The 22,671-nt window shown below is 30.5% G+C and overlaps 2 protein-coding genes across 3 annotated transcripts in view; one reads left to right on the plus strand and one right to left on the minus strand.

The window, feature by feature from the left end:
* Positions 1-22,671, minus strand: part of LOC125831618 (E3 ubiquitin-protein ligase BOI-like) — a 236,953-nt gene that overhangs the window by 84,347 nt on the left and 129,935 nt on the right. The gene's annotated exons all lie outside the window — the stretch shown is intronic.
* Positions 6,985-9,106, plus strand: LOC125831602 (cytochrome P450 72A397-like). Its single transcript, XM_049510772.1, has 5 exons — positions 6,985-7,356; positions 7,448-7,665; positions 7,749-7,993; positions 8,091-8,436; positions 8,549-9,106. Exons 1-5 carry the CDS (start codon positions 7,083-7,085, stop codon positions 8,966-8,968), a joined length of 1,503 nt encoding a protein of 500 aa, XP_049366729.1. The 5' UTR covers positions 6,985-7,082; the 3' UTR covers positions 8,969-9,106.

A 22,671-nucleotide genomic window follows, 5' to 3' on the forward strand; every position in this document is an offset into this window, starting at 1 on the left:
GAATAGTACATGTGATCATTGCATCTGACGCCTCAACCTTGGTCTTGCTCGGAAAGGCATAAAACTGAGCCATGTCATCTCGATGGGCAACCTTTTTGCCTGACTGCACTGCTCCTCCACCTACATTACCATTACCCCGGCCTCCACGGCCTTGCTGATTTCATCCTCATATGCCTAGGTTTTCCACAATTGTAACACACATAATGACTTAACCAAGTAAGCATTATTGCTATTGTAGTAGTCGTATCATGACTCTCTTTGATATACAATCAATCCAGGAAATCATAGTATAACTTCTAACCTCAATTGGCATAACTGAATTCCATCATTCACTAAACAAACCATACATGTTATGACAATAATACTAAATGCATTTTCCAAAGTAATGGTGTTCATTATCTAGTTGTCCCTTACCAAAAATTCTTGAATGTTGTCACATATAAACTTGAATCTGCAAACCCTTCACAAGTGACGATAGTAGCTAGCGAGCCCCACAAAACTCTTAATTTTAGTCACAGACCTAGGCCGAACCCAATTCTTAACCGCTTCAATCTTTTGGAGATCTACCATTACACCTTCTTTTGAAACTACATGCCCCAAAAGGCAATCAAAGTCAACAAAAATTCACACTTAGAAAATTTTGCATACAACTTTTGTTTTCTAAGAACACCTAGAACAATACGAAGATGGTCGGTATGTTCTTCCTCACTTTTTGAATACACCAAAATATCATCAATAAAAACTATAACAAACGAATCAAGAAATGGTTTGAACACACCATTTATCAAACTCATAAAAGTTGCAGGCGCATTTGTCAATCCAAACGACATAACTAGGAACTCGTAGTGCCCATAACGGGTTCTAAACGCCGTCTTGGGCACATTCTCATGCCTAATCTTTAACTGATGGTAACCAAACATTAGATAAATCTTAGGGAAACCTGATGCACCTTGCAATTGGTCAAAAGATCATCTATTCGAGGCAATGGGTACTTGTTTCAAATGGTGACCCTATTCAATTGTCAGTAATTTATACACATCCTCACTTGCTAGTGATGGTGTTACCACTTTTGTTACTCTAGTTCAGACCATAGATTGAAGGAGGAAATATATCAATTTGTATCACCCAGATACCAATTGGATTCAAGCCATAGCACGAAGGAGTAAAAAGAAGTGAGTTTTTCCAAAAGTCATATAGCCTCTCAAAGAAAAGTATGGATGTCTTCGTACCGTCCGCGAGACTCTACTAGACTCGTTTGAAACACTGAGATCAACGAACCTAGGGCTATGATACCAACTTTGTCATGACCCAGACCGTCGTGATTGACACCCACACTAACCCTTTGGTGGGATAACTATTACTATAACCCGACTAAGCAACTTAACGAAAACTAGGCATTTAAAGATATGGAAACTGGTTTAAATGCAGAGATTATATAGAATTCCCATAAACTCCAAAGTGTTAAATAAACTAACCAAACTAATGCGGAAGAATAACCCCTAGAACCTGAAAGTCATTGTACCAAAACATCTAAAGTGCAACAAGTCTAAGAAAAAGGGGAGCAGCCCCGAAACTAAACAAACACCCTAAACAAATAGTCTTAGTCCGAAAAGAGTGGACCAAACCATAGAGAACTCATGGCATCCTGGAAGAACTGGCTCACCCTTGAATTCGAATCGATTACTGGTCTTCTAAACGAGGTCTGTCAGTAGCCGCCTGAAGATGCCCTGTACTCAACAAAGAAAGAGCAAGTGCAGTATCAGTACATAATCACAGTGTACTGGTAGGATCACGTGGCTATCCCAATAAGTGAAACACATACAAGTAACCACAACATTATAAAACAGGCATATACCAAACATATACATTATTAGACATCTTTTCAGGATCAAAGTAACATTCCACGTTCTCAGTAATACACATTGGTTATCATTTTAGAGCATTAAACAATCTTTCAACCTCAATCATCATTAGATATGAACGTAATTATCACAAGTAGATACACAACACAATTCAATGGTCCTCTCACGGAACCCAATTTAATGGTCCTCTCACGGAATCCAATTCAATGCTCCTTTCATGGAACCCATACCCAAACTGTTAGTGTACCGATACGTGGTATCCGATCCAAGTTAGTGTGCCAGACGTGACACCTCATCCCATATATGCGTCGAAACATGGCACCCAATCCAAGTAGTATGTTAGAACGTAACACTGTTACCATATATGCGCCGGAACGTGGCACCCGATCCAAGTTAGTATGTTGGAACGTAACTGTAACACCTAGAAAACTAGTAGGTGAAACTAGAGCCTTACGTGAGAGTTTTAGAGTTTGATGTGTGGATTATAGTCGTAAATAACTCCCGGTACTTAAAATAAATATTTTTGGGTTAAGGCGTCAAGGTACGACTCCTCAAGGACCAATCAAAGATCCTTGAGGAGGACCCTAAAGCCTAACCCCAAAACTGCCCAAAAAGGGCCACCTACGGCCAATAAGTGGACCCACGCCCCGTGGATGGGTGTCGTGGATCATGAGCCAATTTGAGGAGCTGAAGATCATGAACCACTGACCTGCAGGACGCCTCATGGACCCATCCACGGTCCATGGGTCATAGGTGTGGGTCATGCTTGTAGACTGGCTCAATTCGGCCAAGTGTGGTATTTTTATGTAAATTCCTAATTAAGTTAGTTTAATGTATGATCGTTTTATATTGTTTTAATAGACTTATAGGACTTTTTAAGTCATTAACCACCTCATACACCTCATAAATCCCAAGACCCCAAATCATAATCAACTTTCCCCCAAATAATTTTCTCTCTAGAATTTCAAAGAAGAAGAAGAAGAAGGTGGAGTCTAGGGTTGAAGGAGCAGTCTTTTCTACTCAATTTCGTGGAGATTCTTTATCTAGGTATGGTAGGTTTTATCTATGGGTAGCCTTAACCCATAGAGTCCCTTCAAAACTCAATTTCACAACTTGAAATTCCCTAAAAAAGCTAGGGATTTCACTCAAAGTCATGGATTCCCTTTCAAAAATGATTTCAATTATTTAATTGTTTTATATTATGATCAAATTGATGAATTTCTACTATTTTAAGATGAATTCTTCAAGAATCCACGAATTCCCCTAAATTCTCAAATTGGATCTTAAGTGTGAGTATTGATTGATGTTAGTAGAATGTTATAGAATTATGATCGTTATTAATTGATTGCTTGAATCATGTTATTATCCATGCCTAATGTAGTAAATCTAAGTGTGTTGATTGAATGTGATCCATGCTCTTTGGAGGGCAAATTATGAGAATTTTGTATAATCATGATGCTTATGTACATGCTTTGTGAATACTTTGGAAGTAAGGCTTTCTTTGCCTAAATGAATCGGTAGGCCAATGACATCCCTTTCATGTGTGAATAAAAGTGATCTTGATTGATATATCTTGAATCGATAAGCCAAGGGCATCCCTTTCTTGTGTAACTAAAATTTATCTTGACTTAATGAACCTTGAATCGGTAGGTCAATGACATCCCTTTCATGAATGACTAATGAAGTATTCTAAGGCTTTGACTTGAATTGGTAGACCAATGGTATCCCTTTCATGATGAGTCAATGAACTATTACAATGATGAACCTTGAATCAATAGACCAATGGTACCCCTTTCATGAGGATTCAATGAGCTATTCTAATGATGTACCTTGAATGGGTAGGCTAATGGCATCCCTTTCATGTGTAATAATGTCAAAAGAAAATTAACTACTCCATGGAAATTTAATGTTTAGCACCGAGTGGATATTGTGATGTGGAAGCTCTCCTTATGTTAGGCCGGGTTTCTAGTAACAACCTCATTATCCCATAACTATGTGCCCACATAGGTTATTAGCTAGTGGATCCATCTAAGCTAAAATGTTATCAGTCCTACATTAGGCAAGTAGACCAACTATTTTCGGTGTGTGACATGACACCATATTCCATGATTTGCTTATATGATCTATGTCAGTTAGGGCTTATTACCATTATGAACAAGAATGTGAGTTATGTACTATGGTTACTCAAGAAGTTGTATGAAGTGTGGGTGGGGGTATAGGACTTCATCCATGTATTGCACAAGTAGATTTTGAGAGTAGTCATGGTGTGTTCCTCAATATATAATGACTTATGAAATGATGAATGCTTAACCATTATGTGTAATAATACTCACACCTCCACCATCTTATCATTTATCTTCCACACCCTTTAATCTTTCCCACATTCTCAAAAATTAATATCGTGTTTATTGCTATCTTTTTGTATGTCTCTTATAACAATATCAATAGAGGTCTTGAGGATGTGTTATGCACACTTGAAGATTTGAAAACACTTGAATTTACTTGGATGAATAAGAAAATTCTCTCGTCTCTCTACATTTCTTGTCTATTTTCTCACTTATATTATTACTCTTTTTAGTTTTGTTTTACTACATCTTTTCATTCTTGAAAAGTTAAAATGTTATATATAATGGTATTTACCTTCGCAAAATACATGCTTGTAGGCCTATCTTAAGATACTTGTATGCCTACCTTCATATCTTTTGATATATTTTGTCTTCTTTATATATTTTATTCATAAATTTATTTTAGATTAATTTTATTTCAATATTCATTGATCTCTTTGTATAATAATCAAAGATTGAGGTTTGACGTATATCATATTCGTTCTAAGGAATAAAATTCTTCAAATAAACCAAAAATATCATGTAGTGACACAAAGAAAAGTTCAGTTGTTATGCATTTTTTGCTTTAGTATATTATAAATCAAAAATATTAGTAGTGACACAAAGAGAAATTAAGTTGTAGTGCATTTTTAGCTTTAGTATGATATATAATTGTAAAAGTCATTTAATTTTTATATATATTTTAATGAATGCAAATTCTTAATTAAATTCTTAAAAATTAGATGATATGATCACAAAAAATATCTAAAAGAAAAATACTTGAATCATCTACCTATAGATTTTATCGTTTGCCTGCAAATAATTTCCTTAATTCAATATAGTACATTTTCACTGAAAGACTAAAAGTGCTTAAGAAAATTAATTATTAGAAATAAAAAAAATATATACACAAGAAAAGGAAAAAAAAAATCACCACAAATATATGACACTCACATTTCAACTAATTAAATATCTAGAAGAATCATAGTTCGATATAAAATTCAATTGAGAGAAAAAAGAGAGAAACAAAATTTCATGCACATGAGTTTCCTTAGTTCATGGTATTTAAATATGATTATAGAAATTGTTAGAATAGTTATATTTTGTAAGACTTAAATGTTTTTTCATTGCTCCATACTCATTAAGATATGTAATGTTTCTATTGCCTTTGGAAGGAAAAAATTAAGCGTTAATGAAACATATATATCTTGCCCATTAGCCTTTTCTATAAATTCTCAAATAGATTAAAAATATTATTTTCTTTTTAGTATTACTTTATGCATTTAAGAATCTTTAAAACTTAAAAAACTTTGTAACTTGATTAAAAAAATTGAATACCATTATATAACCTACTCACCAAATGAATATCAACATTTCACAAATTTTTTTTATTTAGTAGAAAAACGGATGGAACTTAGTTTTGTGTTTAAGTGAATAAACAATGAGATGTGTTTTTAAAGAAATTTCCTAATATCATGTTTTCATTTAATTATTTCTTTAGTAGCAAAGACTAATTAAATAGATAGTAACTTAGTGACAAAATATATAGTCAAATGTCTGTTAACAAGCTATTTTTATACATATTTTTTCATATTTACTTAAAACAAAATATAGATAATGTTTTTATGTAACTTTTGGTTTAAAAGTCTCTTTCTCTCCTAGTTGGCATATCATTAAAGCCTTAATTTTTTTTTAATAATAGACTTATTTAATTCACTTAACCAAAATTATTGTTTTTTCTCAAAATTCGATGACATATTTTTTTTTTAATTTATTACATTTACAAAACGATATAGTAAAATTATCTTTTTTTTAATTAATCCCTAAATAGTGTGTCAAGTCAATATTTCCTCCGTTCACTTTTACTTGTTCAATTTAAACTTTACAAATTTTTAAAAAACAAATAATTGATATATATTTTATCATAAAATTCATATTAATTGACAATTAGTATTAGATTTTAAAAAATAATTTAAAAATAAATAATTAATGTTAATAATAAAATATAAAAATATAATTTTATTTTTTTGATATACTAAAAGAGATAATAAAAATAATAATTTATTTTTAAAATAATAAATATCTAAAAATAAAACGGAAAAAATATTAGACATATAAAAATAGACTGAGTGAGTATCATAGATCTACCAAGCAGTGTGGTAGGTGGAGAGTGGGGCGTAGAACTCTAGAAAAATGAAAACTTCAAGGAATTAAAAACCTTGTTAGTTATTTAATGATTCATTCCGCTAATAGCTCCACATTTGACGTATCTAATGGTAAGAAAATAATAATTGATATCGTGAGTTTATCATTTATTACTATTAATTTATAGAGTTTCAAATATATTTTACTCGGTATTTTTTAAAGACAATAACTCAATGTTAATAAATTGAGGGTATAATATAGAATTTTTTTTGTCTTTCTTTGATTTGTAAAAAATGTCAAGTAAAAAGGGAAATCAAGTTAGAAATATTTGACAAATAAATAGGGACGAGGGAGTAGTCATTAAGGATAAAATATACATTTTATAATTAAATTGTTATTTAATATAGAAATGTGTCTTTTTTTTTTTAACTAACTATAAAAAAAGTAAGTCAGGAACAGATGGAATAATAGTTGGTGTAGCTCTTTTTTTCCCATTACTTGGGTTCCTAATCCCACTTAATAAATGTCAGCTTAGTTTCAGTATACAACATGTGCCTATCATTTTTTTAAATGTGTTGAATAAAATCCCTTTTTTTGCCGATAAATACATGTCTCCTCTAGTGTTCTTCAGTGACCTCTCCCAGTAGTCTCACTTTCACTATTCATTCATCACTTGATAGAAACCTTTGCTCTGCTCTTGTACATCTCAACCTCACTATTCATTCATCAGTTGATAGAAAATATCTAGGCTATGGCTATGGCAATTGGAACACTAATTGGTGCAACAATTGGTATTTTGATAGCGATTTTTTGTGTAAAATCGTTTTACACATTATGGTGGTGGCCAAAGATGATCGAAAAGAAGCTGAAGAAGGAAGGTATTCATGGGCTGCCCTACCAATTTCTGTTTGGAAATCTGAAAGAGATGACGAGAATGTCTAGAGAAGCAAAGAAAACACCGTTAGTAAATCATGATATCGTTCCTTGGGTTAATCCTTTTATTCTTCGTCTTTCTAAAACTTACGGTAAGCCAGCCATGCCATGCCATGTATATATATTTCTTTAACATTCCATATATTTTGTTAAAACTTTACTAATTAGGTATATATGGTGCAGAGAGATTATTTGTGATGTGGGCTGGACCAACACCTCGGATTGTAGTATCAGATCCAAAGCTAATTAAAGAAGTGGTGAACAGACATAATGAATTTCAGAAGCCTCAAGCCAATGCCTTCATTGACATGTTTGTTACTGGACTTGCTAGTTACAATGGTCAAAAATGGGACCACCATAGAAAGATACTAAACCCTGCTTTTCATATAGAGAAGATTAAGGTATGTATTATACTACTTATTATTTCATCTCTTCTTTTTGGATGACCATTCATTTTCCTATTTTTTTTATGTGTGACTCACAGAGGTTGTACCCAGCATTTTGTGAGTGTTGTGATGAAATGATAAATAGATGGGAGGAATTGGTTAGCAAAAGTGGAAGTTGTGAGTTGGATGTGGCAGATGAATTCCTAAATGTAGGTGGAGATGTTATATCTAGAGCTGCTTTTGGTAGCAATATTGAAGAAGGAAGGACTATTTTCATACTTCAGAAAGAGCAGTGCGATCTTATTTTGGCTTCTCCATTTACTCTTTTCTTTCCCTTACTAAGGTGAGTAATTTCTTCAAAAATATATATATGTATACATACTATCCATTAATGTTATAACACATACATGTTGCATATATGATTTTAACTACGCATGCAGATTCTTTCCAACAGCATCAAACAGAAGAGCAAGATACATCTACAAGAAAGTGTTATCATTGATTAACGGAATAATAGAGAAGAAAAAAGACTCTATGCAAAGAGGAGTCTCACAAAGTGATGATATTTTAGGGTTACTCTTAAAAGGAGGACTATCAACCACTGAAATAATTGAAGAATGTAAGGAATTCTATCTTGCAGGACAAGATACAACCACAGCTTTGCTCTCTTGGACATTGGTTGCCTTGAGTATGCACCCTGAGTGGCAAGACAAAGCTAGAAATGAAGTGTTTCAAGTCCTTGGAAAAAACAAACCAAAGTTTGAGGACTTGAATCAATTAAAAATAGTAAGCTCTCTTTATGATATGATACAGAGTCCTAATTTTACTACTGATCAGTACTATATATAAACATGTCATTAATTAATATTTGTGTGTGTGTTGTGCTAATTAATACTAGATGAACATGATCTTCCAAGAGGTGTTGAGATTATATCCAGCACTCACCCTTATGCGAAGCACCGTAAAGAACACTAAATTGGGAGATATGACAATTCCTGCAGGAGTACAAATATTTGTGCCTATATATATAGCACATCGCGATCCCCAAGTATGGGGAGACGATGCATTGATGTTCAATCCAAATAGGTTCTCAGAAGGGGTATCCAAAGCTGCAAAAGAGCCCTTGTATTTCCCCTTTGGTTGGGGTCCTCGAATGTGCATTGGTAATAACTTTGGCATGGCAGAAGCCAAGCTCGTTTTATCTCAAATTCTGCAGCGTTTTTGGTTTAAGCTCTCTCCTTCCTATGTTCATGCCCCTCAGGCAATACTTGTTATGAAGCCTCAGTATGGTGCTCAGATAATCCTCAACAAGCTTTGACCTTTCAATTATAAGTACTAGTACTAGTTCAATAAATCAGGTTGAGATGTATTCTGCTGCTATTAATTCTGCATTTCAATACCATGTTATTTTCTATGTGTAACAACTTTATTCTCTCATTACCACTATGAAATTATTCTGTTCCTACTTGTCATAATTAGTTTTCGTCTTTTAACTACTATATTTTTAACCATATAGAAATAGTGTCACTTTCCACCGAATGTCTTTCGGACGAACTCCTCAACACCCTACCTGACTTCGTATTAGACTAAAATATGCCACAACAACTTATGACTTGCAATACACAATATTTGCAAGTGAGGAAAAATTGGGATGAACATTTGAAAAGTTAGGTTATGGAAACATACAACAAATATGTAATTGCAATTAAGTATGACTCAAATATGTAAACATTTATTTTAGATTAGATGTTGTTTTTACAATTCTCTATAATAAAACTTTAAGGTACAAAAAAGTGTTAACAAATTGTTTTAGTAAATACAGTTTGGTAACAATTTGTTCTAGTAAATATAATAGAAATTGAATAAATTATGTCTCAAATTACCAAATTTAGTTTAATTAGTAAGATAACTTATAATGTGCATTATATTTTGAAGAAATATATTTTAACTGACCCTGCCTGTATCCACACCTACCCATTGTCACTCCTATTATATTTCTACTATATAGAAACGTGAAAGAGCAGGACAACCACAACTATATTTGTTGTACCTTACGCAACAATGATTAGACAAATATGTACTCTCCGTAATTTTAACCAAAAGTGAGGGTATTTATGTCTTTTAAATATGTTCTTTCTTCTCATCTGCTTCTCGATCATTCTCGGCTCTATTTTTCTCTCTCCTTACACTTCATTTTCCAGATCAAACAAGGAGTTTCTCAAATAGTACATCATGTTTTAAAACACCCGCTCCGAGTTCATCAGTAAAAATTTCAGCCTTTGATAGAGGTTTTCCACATTGTTAACCGATAATTCTTCTGATACAGTTATCTAAAGTTCAATTTCATCCTCGAAATGTCATACCAAATCAAATCTACAGCTTTCGTTCTCTGAGCCTTAAGTCCTCAAATTGAAGGGAGTAACTAAAAATGAGCCTGCATACTCATTATTTGAGATACTCAAGGTCCATTTATGTTGAAGTGAAGAAATTGTGGATTTGTTATACTACAACTAAGGTACGCTCGCATGCATGATGATGCCCATAATTTTTTTCGTTTGCAATGGTAATTAAATTCCATTGTTCCGTTGTGGATTTGTTATATGTTGAATTGACGAAATTGTGGATTTGTTATACTGCAAGTAGCCTTTTTAACCTGCAAAGTTGTCCTTTTTTACTTTCATGTTCTTAATTGATTTTAAGATGCCCTCTTCTTCTTTTTTCCTGTTTTTTTAAGCTACAACTAACGGGAGTTATGCCTTAACTTACCGATCCTAATCAAATTTTTAAGATACCTCAAATTAAGGGAGTTAATAAAAATTCAATCTTGCAAGTCCTACAATTTTTATTTTATGTTAATAGAAATGTAGGTTGTTATTTCACATGTATATAATATTATTAGGTTATCAAATTAATAAACAAGAATTTTATTTGGCACCTCCCTTGAAAAACATGCTATATTGATGATTTTGTATATTTCTTCCTGTGGATACTATTGAAAAGGTGTATGGCAGATACATGACGCTACGATTCATAAGAAAATCTTCTTGCATTGGCAATTGTTATAATTTTTTTCTTACTACTTATATTCTTTATTCATATGGATTAGTGACAGTGGGAAACAACATTGCGTACACTTACCCTCTCCAGACCCTCTTTGTGCCACTATACATGGTATGTTGTTGTTTTAATAGTGCTAATGGGATTTTTTTTGGAAGAAGCAAGGTCTGTCAGGTTTTCGTTTTAAGTCATATAAGTTTGTTCTGTATTCTAGAATATTAAGACCAAACTATCTTACTTTCTTTTGCGATCTTGAGGTCAATTACCTAAGCATATGTGAAGTAAGATCAAACACATCATAATCAATCACACAAGATTGCATTCAATAAAGATTTAGTTTCTCGATGATTGTAGTGTCTGGGCCACTTGTGTGCACCTCAAACTAATTTCATGAAATACTTGTTATATCCCTTCAGCACAAGTTACCGAGTTACTCTTATAATTATCAAGATTTAAATTGTTTTCTCAATAACCAAATAAGCTCTCCAGATGATTAGTTTATTTTTAAAATAATGATCTCTATGTGAAATTTATTGATAAAAATGTCTCATTGAGGTCTAAACCACAAGAAGCTTATGTGAGCAGTAGGCATGTATTTGTGAATTTGATGTTTTTCAAAGTGACAATAAAGTAAAACACTTTTTATTGAAGAGAAGAAGGGCAAAGGCCCTCACAGGAATGAATTAGAGACATTTACAAAATTAATATTTCGAATGATATGGTTATGACTCAAGTAGAAGGCTGACTGGTGGATCTTTGATCTCTGCCTTATTCATGGCGAATTGAGAATGAAAGGATCATGTTATTGTCAATGGCTTGATACATATTCAGAGTAAACATAAAAATTTCTTAATAACTTGAATCCACAGCCTTTTTGTTATTTATTTTGGTAAGTTGATCGAGAGGGAAGGTACCTGAAGGCTAATATTTGTAATTTCTATGTTCTACCTATTGATTTAGAATTGTATCTATGTGTCACAAAATCACTGACTGATATAAGAACATGATAAAAAGAGGATAATAACAGAGAGGATAAAACTTGCCTTTGAATTGAAAAATGAAAGAAACGCGTAGAGGTTGATAAAAATTGACCATATTAATATTGAAGGAAGCTTGAGATCTTGACATCTGACCTTACCGAGGAAAACTAATCACATGTATGGGATTTACTCGAAGTATTTTAGATTTGTAAGAAAATATGCTTTTCTTAATTCCTATAGTTGCTTGTGTAGCATTGTTACTTGCAGGAAATACCTAGAATATGTAGTAAATGAATTATGTTTCTATTTCAGAAAAAGTATTCTTTCAAGTTTCAATTATTTGGTGATGGTTTTAGTCCTATATAGTCCTGTTGGACTGTTTTAGTTTCAAAAAAGTTTGAAAATGCTTTCATAGCAAAAAATATTTTATCTTTGTGTTGTTTACTCTGTACTTTAAACTCAAAAGAAATACAAAGTTCTTCCAGTAGTCTGCAAGATACATTAGGGCAGAAATCTTTTGCTTTCAACCTAAGTTGCTCAGATTTGGGTGAGGGTGTTCGATACCGATGTGAATTTAGAGGTCAGATTCATCATGATTCTTATTTCATGATATGAGGGTACATATCCAAGTACTGATACTTAGATTATGATCTGGGGTAGAAATGTGGTGGTTGAAATAACTTTCTTCTATTTGAATAAATCAAATACTAGGTAAACTCTATAAGCTTCTATTTATTTCAACATGACATTTTTTCTATATACATTCTCACAAACGTAGTAATTTCCTGTCTTGATGACGTTATCTGACAGGTCTTGATGTTTTCGTGAAGACCACGAATAAAGGAGACTGATAATGACTAGCGGGGCTATCCCTTGAAGTAAATACATTACATGGTAGTACCAAGCAAGCAATTGGTATGTAATAGACACATCCTCTTTCTGTTGTTTTTTGTAATAAGTTTTTATTAACTATGCCTCTGAAATTGAAGATAAGATTTTGAACATGAATTTGGTATTCCACATTCTAATTTTGTGGTGCTGGTGGTTTTGGATTAGCTTGTTATTACTCTATGTGGATGAATTTACCTCATAAACATACTAATAATCTTGAGTTTGTACTGCCTGATTTTCAAGAAGCTGGAAAATTTCATGTTACACAATTATCACTTAGTCTTGTTATAGCTGATGGGAATAATACTTATTCAGTTTTTCAGATGAAAAATCTCACTTTGAAAAAACTGAGATGGGGTTGAATAATACAGTTGAGGAGTTTGAAAATAATGGATTGATGTATTTTAGAAGGAAGTTATGTATACCTGTTTGGGCAATAGGATCAATACTTTTTCAAGAAAATGATACTCCTAGGAAAGAACCAGGAATTCCTTTAGTAAAATGTCTACCAAAGATTTGTTGCAGTGTAGAGACAGTAAGAAAATGTCAACTTGTCTATTATGCCTACAATTACAAGAAAGTAGACGAACGAGGGTTCAAGGTGAGTGTTTTACCTCCGTTAAGTTTTTTATGTTTACTTTGAATATATAATATGTGCTAGAGTATATATATGTGCTTTAAGGATAATAACTACTGATAAGAGAAGGCTTAAGCTAAAGAAATATCTTGCATCTTATGGCAAAATGACACAGTTTCATAGTTTTGAGTTCTGACTATAAGGCCGGAGAGGAAAGAGCTGTAAGAAAGAACTAGAAAAACTAAAGTGAAAACAAGTCATTCAGAAGCTCTCACTTCGGTCATGGAGGTACTTTTATTTTGAAAAGCTTCTTGAACTTTTAGTAATTTTGAAAATTTTCAGTTCACTTTTGTTATTTTTCTAAATATTATTACACTTCTGCACATATGCCTTAAAGTACATGTGTTTTATTGTAGTACAAATGAAAATTGAAGCAGTAATTCTGTTTTTCATCTGGCAATGAATTTGTAAACTCCTCTATGAGGAGGTCACTTTGTAGTATGGGCTGAGCTAAGCAAATTACAAATCGAATTACCACTGAAATCTATGAGCCAATTTCAGAAAATGAATGTCATCTTATGACAGCTGAGTATGAATTTATAATCAAGCTTATATCACTTTTTGATTTGCAGCTCGCTCTCTTGCAATTTCTCGTCTAGCTCCCTCTACTTGATCTCAAATTCTACCAGGGAGTATCTTCAATTGAGCATAAGATAAATTCTAATGACGTATTTATTGTGGCATTTGTACTTCGAAAACTTTTATGTAATTGTAAAAATAGTTTAACAATATTATCATACCTTATCCCCTTTTTATTGTACAACTACAATATTTATTATGATAATCAAACTACAAAAGAGAAGTCGTAATCGTTCTTTCAGAATGATACACGTTGGGTCCGTGCATAGCACGGGCATTTCATATCTAGCATATATATATATAATTTAACAAAACAAGTATTTTTCGTAGCGGAATTGGTAACTGGGGAATTCATTGAAGTGGTAGTGTGGTAGATGGTAGTGTGATAGGTGAGTAACTTATTTTCAAGATTTTATTATAATATATTTTTACTAAGTGTCTTAATTTTGATATCTCTTTAATATTACTTTTAGGTAGTACTAAATTCATGGTAATATGTAATAATATTTATTGTAATATTCTTCTGATAATTGTTTTAATCTGAACATTTCATTAATATTATTTATGATATATTCTAGATATAACATATCTTCGGTTCTTTGGTACATATATAAATTTTCCTTCATTAATTGTTCTAATAGTTTTATATCTTCCATAGCTTCTATCCAATATTGTAAATATTCGTAATTCATTTTAATCTGAATTTATTTCTAAATCGTACCATTCTATTCTTTCATTATCTAAATATGGATCTTGTAAATCTATTTCATACCATTCTTGATTCAATATATTTTCTGATTCGTAATCATTAAATATTTTTTCCCATATAATTCTTCTTAATTCAATTATTTTTATATCTTTAAGTATATATAAGATTAAAGTTTCGTAGTTTTTTATCATTTCGTCATGCATATATGTAATCATGTTCTTTATTATGCAGATTTTTCAATTATTCCTTCCTATCATATTCATAATCGATTAAATTCATATTAGATTATTATGAACTAGATTATCTGTTTATCATGTTTTCCTGTCACTACTAGCATCGTACTTTAGCGGATACTTCCTTCTTATCAGCGCCTCAACTTTGTTTACTCCCCTAAACGGCTTCCCTCGCCTACCGGTTTCAACATTAGGATGGCATAGTATAGAAGTTTTCTCCCTGTTTCCAGTGTGCTAATAAACTAGAAATCATGATTCAAATAATTCTAATACATAATAACTAACATAAATTTATTCAATCATACATATGATATTCAGGAATATATGAAATTAGTTCCGCATATTTTTTGAACAAAATACCTTTGCCTCTTGCTTAGCCATGCTATCTGAAATATCTGACTGGATTTCAGATTTATCCATTAACTTTTTAAGTAATTAGTATCTTAAAAGAGAGAGTGTTTATAAGAAAGTTTTTATTAAGTTAGGCAATGCCTGCCTTATAACATTTACATCCGATTCCTTATATAGACATACAAACTTACTATTCTAAATACTTATCCTAACACGTTTTTTACACCTGTCCACTACTATTTACTACTATTCATGACTACTATTCATGAATAGTTCCTATTTTATCTTATTAAGACTTATTTACACCTAACTTTTACACTTGTCTAATATGTGCACATGCATGCTTTCTACTTTACGACTTTTGTTTACAATCTACACTATCTACATTTGTCATTACTTGATGACAAAAAGACCCATACCTACTTTCATATCTACCTTATCCTTGCATATCTTGACAACTTTACATAACTTTACATTATTACATATCTACATTATTACATATCTTCTTTCCGTTCTTATCTTTGACATAACTTTTTCCACTCTTGTCTTCTTTCTTCTTCGTTAATTATTCCAGCTGGACATCTGGAATTATATTATCTTCTCCGTTGCACTTTGAACATATATGGTCCGGATATTTATGACCAATTAGTTTACAATATCTGGTTAATAATTCTGCTGAAATAAATCCTTCTTTTAATGCTCGTGTCGTAGGTCGTTCTTCTGGCTTAAGTAATGATAAAATCCATCTCTGGACTTCATCCATATCTGCTTTCCTTAGCTCTCTTGAATTGGAATAAATCATTAACTGGTCTCTTGCATAGTAGCTCCATATAGCATTTCCATTTAAATAATTATTCGCTAGCTCTTGTATGATAGTTGATATACCAATTATTCTTTTGTTGGCATAAAAACTTGGTATCTCTATTTTGCATATCTCTTCTTGTTGTCCGATGTCTTCGGGTATAATCATATCTTTAGTCAGTCCTATCTTGATAACCTGTATCGGAGGCTTTATTTCCTCATATAATATCTCCGCTGGTGCCGTATAGAATTTTATATAAAATAAATTTCCTTTCGTAACTCTTTTGTATGTGATAAATGCTTTGTATAGTTCTGGTATTCCACTAACTTCTTCTCCGTCATATGTATATACAGTATTTAGTAATCCATAGTTATAACATGTCCTTACTAAGTTGGCATTAGTTTTTGGTTGTGCAATTAATTTATTATAACCTTGCAATCTTTGGGTTAAATAATCTTGGTTTGGTTCTTTTGTAGTTGATCTGGGGTTGCGGTTTAAATAGGTTTGAATTTTGTGGATGTTTTCAATATAGGTTCGTGTGATGTAATTATATGTCTTTTTCTCATTTTGATTTTGTAAACTATCTGCGTATGTAGATGTTTGTGGTTCTATGGATACATATCTAGGTGTCCTCTGGGTAAATGGTTTTGCAAATAGCTGGTTTAAGTTAGCATTTTTATGTTGTTTATCGCTAACTTGTTTACTTGTACCTGCAGCTGTATTTAAACAAACGTTATGGGTTTTAAGGAGTTTCCCATCGTCTCCTTTTAGCTCTGGGTTTTTTCCGTCTTCCGGTCGACGTAGCTCCGCATTTTTATAGTCATGCTGCTGACTAGCTTTAGACTTCAATTATCTTCATTAGTCTTTAGCTTTTGTATCTCGTTGTCCATACTATCCACTTTTATACAAAGTGTAGTTATGGCTTTGAGTAGTTTTTCAATTGTATCTTCTTCCTCAGTCTCAGTCTGAGTAGCTTTGTCTTGATAAGTAATCTGCAATAACATTCTTATCAGTTTTTATTACTTCAATTGTAAATGTAAAATTTAATATATTTAATACCAATCTCCTTATTTCTTTTGTTGTTACCGAATCTTGTATTTTTCTTGTTAGCCACCATTTTACTTGTGTATTATCTGTCCTTATAATAAATTTGTTATATACAATATATGGTTCAAATGATAATAAACACTTATACACTGAATATAATTCTTTTCTATTTATTTCCCATTTTATTTCTGTATTATTAAATGTTCCTGAATAATACCTGCAATGATGTTCTATCGTAGTGTCATCATACCTGTATTTTAATATTCCTCCATAACTTTTTTCACTCGCATCTGATTCTATTATATAAGTAAATTTTTTGTTTTCATCTGGAAAATATAACTTAGGTAAGTTTTTACATAATAATTTTACCTTTTGTATTTGTACTTGGTCTTTTTTATCAAACTGGTATTCTATATCTTTCTTTAATTTTTGTTGTAATGGTTTTAAATTCTCTGCTAATTTTGGTATGTATTCTCTTACTTGATTTACTAGTCCTAAGAATGATTGTAATTTCTTTTTTGTGTCTAGTTGTTCATTTGAGTTAATTATTTTTTGTACTATATGTGTTTGCATTTTTATTCCGTTTTTATCAATTTGTATTCCTAAGAATTCTATTTGATTTTTCATTATATCAGCTTTCTTTTTACTTAGACTTATACCTGAATATTCTATTATGTGTATAAATTTTTCTAGTAATCTTATATGTTCATCTTGTGTTTTGGAATATAATAATATATCATCAATGTACACTACACAATTTTCTATTTGTTTAAAGTAATTGTCCATAAAGTGTTGATATCTACCTGGTGCGTTTTTATATCCAAATGGTAATACATTCCATTCATAAAATCCTTGTGGTACAGTGAATGCTGTTAGTTTTTTAGATTCTTCTTCTAGTTTTAAGTGATAAAATCCTGATTTACAATCAAATTTGCTAAAATAATTATATCCTTGTATTTGTCTTATCTTTAGTATTTTATTTGGTATTGGATAATTATATGTTTTAGTTTTTGCATTTAAATTTCTATAATCAATAACCATTCTACTTTTTCCTCTTTTTTGTTCACTATGTTTATTTACGATAAATGCCGGGCTTGTATGCTTACTATTGCTTTCTTGTATATATCCTTTTTCTATAATTCATCTATATGTATCTTAAACTCGGTTAAATCATTAAAATTATACTTTAATGGTTTTTGGGTTATTATACTGTTATTATCAATTAGCTCAATTTTTACTTTTGTTTTATGTTTTTCCCATCCTTGTAAAGGATCCTCACTATATAATAATTCTAACTTATCTTGAATTATTTTTACTTTATCTATAGAGAATATAATTAATTCTATTTTAGGGTCTTCTTCTTTTATATTTTCTAATTTTTGTGTAATTTTTTCACTTCCTTTTATCCATTCTGTTGTTTTTCGTTTTTTATTATTTACTCTTTTTGCTCCTATTTTTTGTTTACACGGTGTTGTAAACCACCAGTGTGTTTTTGTTATTACATGTGGGTATAATTTTTCTAAAAATGGCATTCCTAATAGCATATCTTTTGTAGTTAATTCAAAGTTATATATTTCTTCTATAGTTAACATTTTATCCCATATTTGTACTTTTATATTTTTTGCCTTATATGTGATCATGCTTCCTTCATTATTAAATCCTGTTACTACTATCGGTGTTTTTAATTTTTCCCACTTATCTTCTGGTAAACAATTGTATTTACATATATTAGCTTCTGCTCCCGTATCTATCATTGGTGTATAATATCGGTTGTAATATCCTTCTATTATTATCTTTGCAAGTATATATATTTTCATATTTTTATCATACCAAAGTCCTTTTTATTATTACTCTTTTATTTTCATAATTTATTGTTAACTGTTTGTCTTCTAGATTATATGGTTTTACTTGTTCCAACCATTTTATTCCTAAAATGATATTTTCATTTCCTTGATATATTTTGAATTTTATTACTATTGGTACTCCTCCGATGATTATTTCCTTTTCCGTAGTTTCTTCGGTATACATTAATGCTTTTGGTAGTTCGGAGCATGATTGTTCAATAGTTATTATTTCATCTTCCGTTACTAATTCTCTTGTAATATAGTTTTCTTCTCGTCCTGTATCTATTAGTATTAAATATTTTCGTTGTTCCATTATTCCGGTTATGTAGTAATGATATGGTTTTATATCTTCTTCTATTGATTTTTGTGGGGTTTTATCTATTCTCCTTGAGGTACTCATTTTTGATGATGTTTGGGGTATCTCATCGTTTATTCTTTTCGATGTGCTTAGTCTTTCTTTTACTATTTCTAAATCTTCTTCTATATCAATTTCATTATAACTATAATCGTTTTTATCTATGACTGTAACTATTCTTTCAAAGGGATCTTCTATTTTTATTTTATCTATTTTATTTTTTGCTGTTATTTTGTGTTTTGTTGTTAGAACATATAAGTTTTTACATCTAGCTGTAAATATTTTACTTCCTGGGGCTAGTTCTATTCCTGACATTCTCCAATATAATACTAATGATTTATCTATATTTCTGTCATTTATTGCTACTGAGTAATTAGCACTTATTATAAATTTAAATTTTTGGTATATGAGGTTACCTCTTACTGCACTTATTACACTTTTTTCTATGGGTTGTATAATTCTATCATCCGCTAAGTATATTTCTATGGGCGTATCTATTCCTTCTCTAAAACATGCTTTTATTAATATTTCTGTTCCTCCTAAATGTACATATTTAATTGGATTTTTAGCCTTAATATCTTGTATTTCTTTATTTATTATTCGTTTATTTATTATTGGTATTTTGGCCTTTCCTTTAGTATATTTGCAATCTATGATATGTTCTCTTTGACTTACTACATAATATTCTTCTTTTTGTCGTTTAAACCAGTTTCTTACTGTTGGTATTTCGAATATTTTTGCTACGCTTAGGTCTAATTCTTTTCCTTTTATTTGTTCAAATATACTATTATCAAATATTATTTTTTGTTCTAAATATTCTTCGTCTTGATGCTTTTCTTTATTTATTGTTTGTATATCTGCTTCAGTCATTTGTTATATTATAGGATTCATTATCTGATTCTATTTCTATGTCATTATCTATTTCATTTTCCGATAATTCATATATACTATCATTGCTTTCTAATTCATAATCTACATATTCTATTTGTGTATATTTTTCATCGTCTATTATTATTTCTGATATTTGTTTTTTCTTTGGGTTCTTAGGTAATTTACAATCTCTAGCTATATGTCCTAATTTTCCACAATTATAACAAGTACATTCCGTTAGTTTTCTTTTTGGTCTATATGGTCTTTTGGTTTTGTAATTTTTTACGTAGTACCTTCTTCTTGGTTTTTTATATTTGTATTTTGATCTATATTTTTTAGTATATTTCTTTCTATTTTTATAATACCTATCCGTACAACCAAATTGGGGTGCTGTTTTATTTTTGCAACATGCTAAGTTTTTTACTAATATTTTTTCCATCTTTATTACTTCTTTATGTTTTTCACATAGTTCCATAAACCATCGTTGCAAGAATTTTATTCTAGCTCCTAAGGTATCTGTTAATTCTGCTTCATTCCAACTTTTTATTACTTTTGAATTAAAAGGTTCTGGTAATTTTGTAAAATATAATTTTCTTATTTCTTTACTTTCTTCTATGCTATATGTTCCTTTATAATAATATTCTCTAAATGCACATGTATATTCATCTATGTAACACATATTACATATTGCTAATTTTGTCATTAGATTTCGATTTATGATTTTTTCTTTATTTTGTTCTTCTACCTCTGTTGTCATACTGCTAAATTCGTTTCTTATAGCTATTTCATATTTATATAGTATTTCCATGGTTGTAGTGGCTATTCCACCATCAAATTTTTTATTATTTCTTAAAGTTGTTAAGCTTTCATTTGTTAAATTTTGTAGCCATAATTTTACTGTTCCAATAAGTGTTCTTTCTATGTATCCTGGTGCCTCTGCTATTACTATCTTGTTATCTATTAATTGTTTTGATATGTATCCTACCCATAATTGGATTGTTTTATTTATGTCTGCTACACAGTCTAAATCTAAAAATTCATGTTGTCCAGTTATTGGTTTAGGCGTCCATTTTTTATTTAATCTTTTATCCCATGTAGTTTTTTCTTTATCATATTGTTCATAATTTTCATTATAATATTTTGGATTAAAATTTTTTGGGTTTTTCACTCCTGATGTGCTAGGTTTTTCGCCTATTTCTACGTCTTCTGTATTTACTTCTAAATTCTTTGTATTATCTATGTTTGCTAAAAGTTCTGTATATGTTTCGCTTGTTTCCGAATGTTGTTCTAGATCATCATCGTTTATTTCATCAATTCTTATTTCGGGTAGATTATCTTGGTTATTTTCTTCTTTTTCTCCTAATTCATCTCGTAATTGCAATTTTTCTTTAAATTCAATTATCTCATTTTTTAATTTCGTTTTTTGTTCTTTTTTTTTTTTGTTTAATTTCATACATTTCTTTTAATATTGCTAGCTCTTTTTCTAGCTCTATTATTTTAGTATTTTTTACTTCTTCTAATTGTTGTACTTCCTTTTTTGCTTGTTGTTTTATTTTTTCAATTTCCGTTCTTCTATCTATTTCTTCATTTTCTTTTGTTATTCTTACCATAGCAGTTAGACTATCTTCTAGTTTTACCGTTTCTTTTTCTAACATTAAACTTATATTGTCACCTATTTTCTTATATCTTCTTCCTAGATTAGAAAATATTATCTTTATTTTTAATCCGTCATAATTTTCATATGTTTTTTCATCTATTGCGTATTCTTCTTTATTCATTTATAAATTATGTTGTAGTTTATATTCTAAGTTATTTATTTGTATTTCTAGATAAAAAATAGTCTTTCTTTGTGCTACTATAGATTTGTGACAAATTCCTGCAAATATATTACTATTAAGTCTATTTTGCCTATGTTTTAATTCTTGTCGTTTTTCTATAATTACTTCATTAAGTTTTTGTCTATATTCACTATTCTTGTTATTCATTGTATTTTTAAGTATTTAATATATTTATATTCTATTTTAGATATATTATTTATTAATTGATCTAATTTTTCATTATCAGTCTTTGTGATATTAAGTTGTTTATATTCCGGATATAATTTATTTAATTTTCTTCTTATTTTTCTTAATTTTCTAAAAATCAATAGAAGAAGATATAAAACCATATCATTACTACATAACCGGAATAATGGAACAACGAAAATATTTAATACTAATAGATACAGGACGAGAAGAAAACTATATTACAAGAGAATTAGTAACGGAAGATGAAATAATAACTATTGAACAATCATGCTCCGAACTACCAAAAGCATTAATGTATACCGAAGAAACTACGGAAAAGGAAATAATCATCGGAGGAGTACCAATAGTAATAAAATTCAAAATATATCAAGGAAATTTACTCTTTGTTTGTGTGTTTTAAAAAATACTTCTTCTTTTCTTGATTGTCACAGTTTACTCTGCTTTTTGGATCTAAATCAACGGACCTTCTGGTTTAAAATAAATATTAATAACACCCTAAAAGAATACTTCCTTTTCTTCTTTTTTCTTCTAAATATCTAATTATGCGCATATACATCGAGTGTTGACTTATTTGATAAATGAATCCGTGTATATTTGATACTAAATATGTGTATCTTTGATATCATATATATGTATCTA

Source organism: Solanum verrucosum, unplaced genomic scaffold, assembly GCF_900185275.1.
Source record: "Solanum verrucosum unplaced genomic scaffold, falcon-dt-bn FXZP01000049.1, whole genome shotgun sequence".
In the NCBI taxonomy this organism is placed as follows: domain Eukaryota; kingdom Viridiplantae; phylum Streptophyta; class Magnoliopsida; order Solanales; family Solanaceae; genus Solanum; species Solanum verrucosum.

Coding starts and splice junctions, on each gene's coding strand:
- LOC125831602 (XM_049510772.1), top strand. CDS start 7,083: ATGGCTATGGCAATTGGAACACTAATTGGTGCAACAATTGGTATTTTG. Junction 7,666..7,748: donor TTCATATAGAGAAGATTAAG/GTATGTATTATA, acceptor TGTGACTCACAG/AGGTTGTACCCAGCATTTTG. Junction 8,437..8,548: donor ACTTGAATCAATTAAAAATA/GTAAGCTCTCTT, acceptor AATTAATACTAG/ATGAACATGATCTTCCAAGA.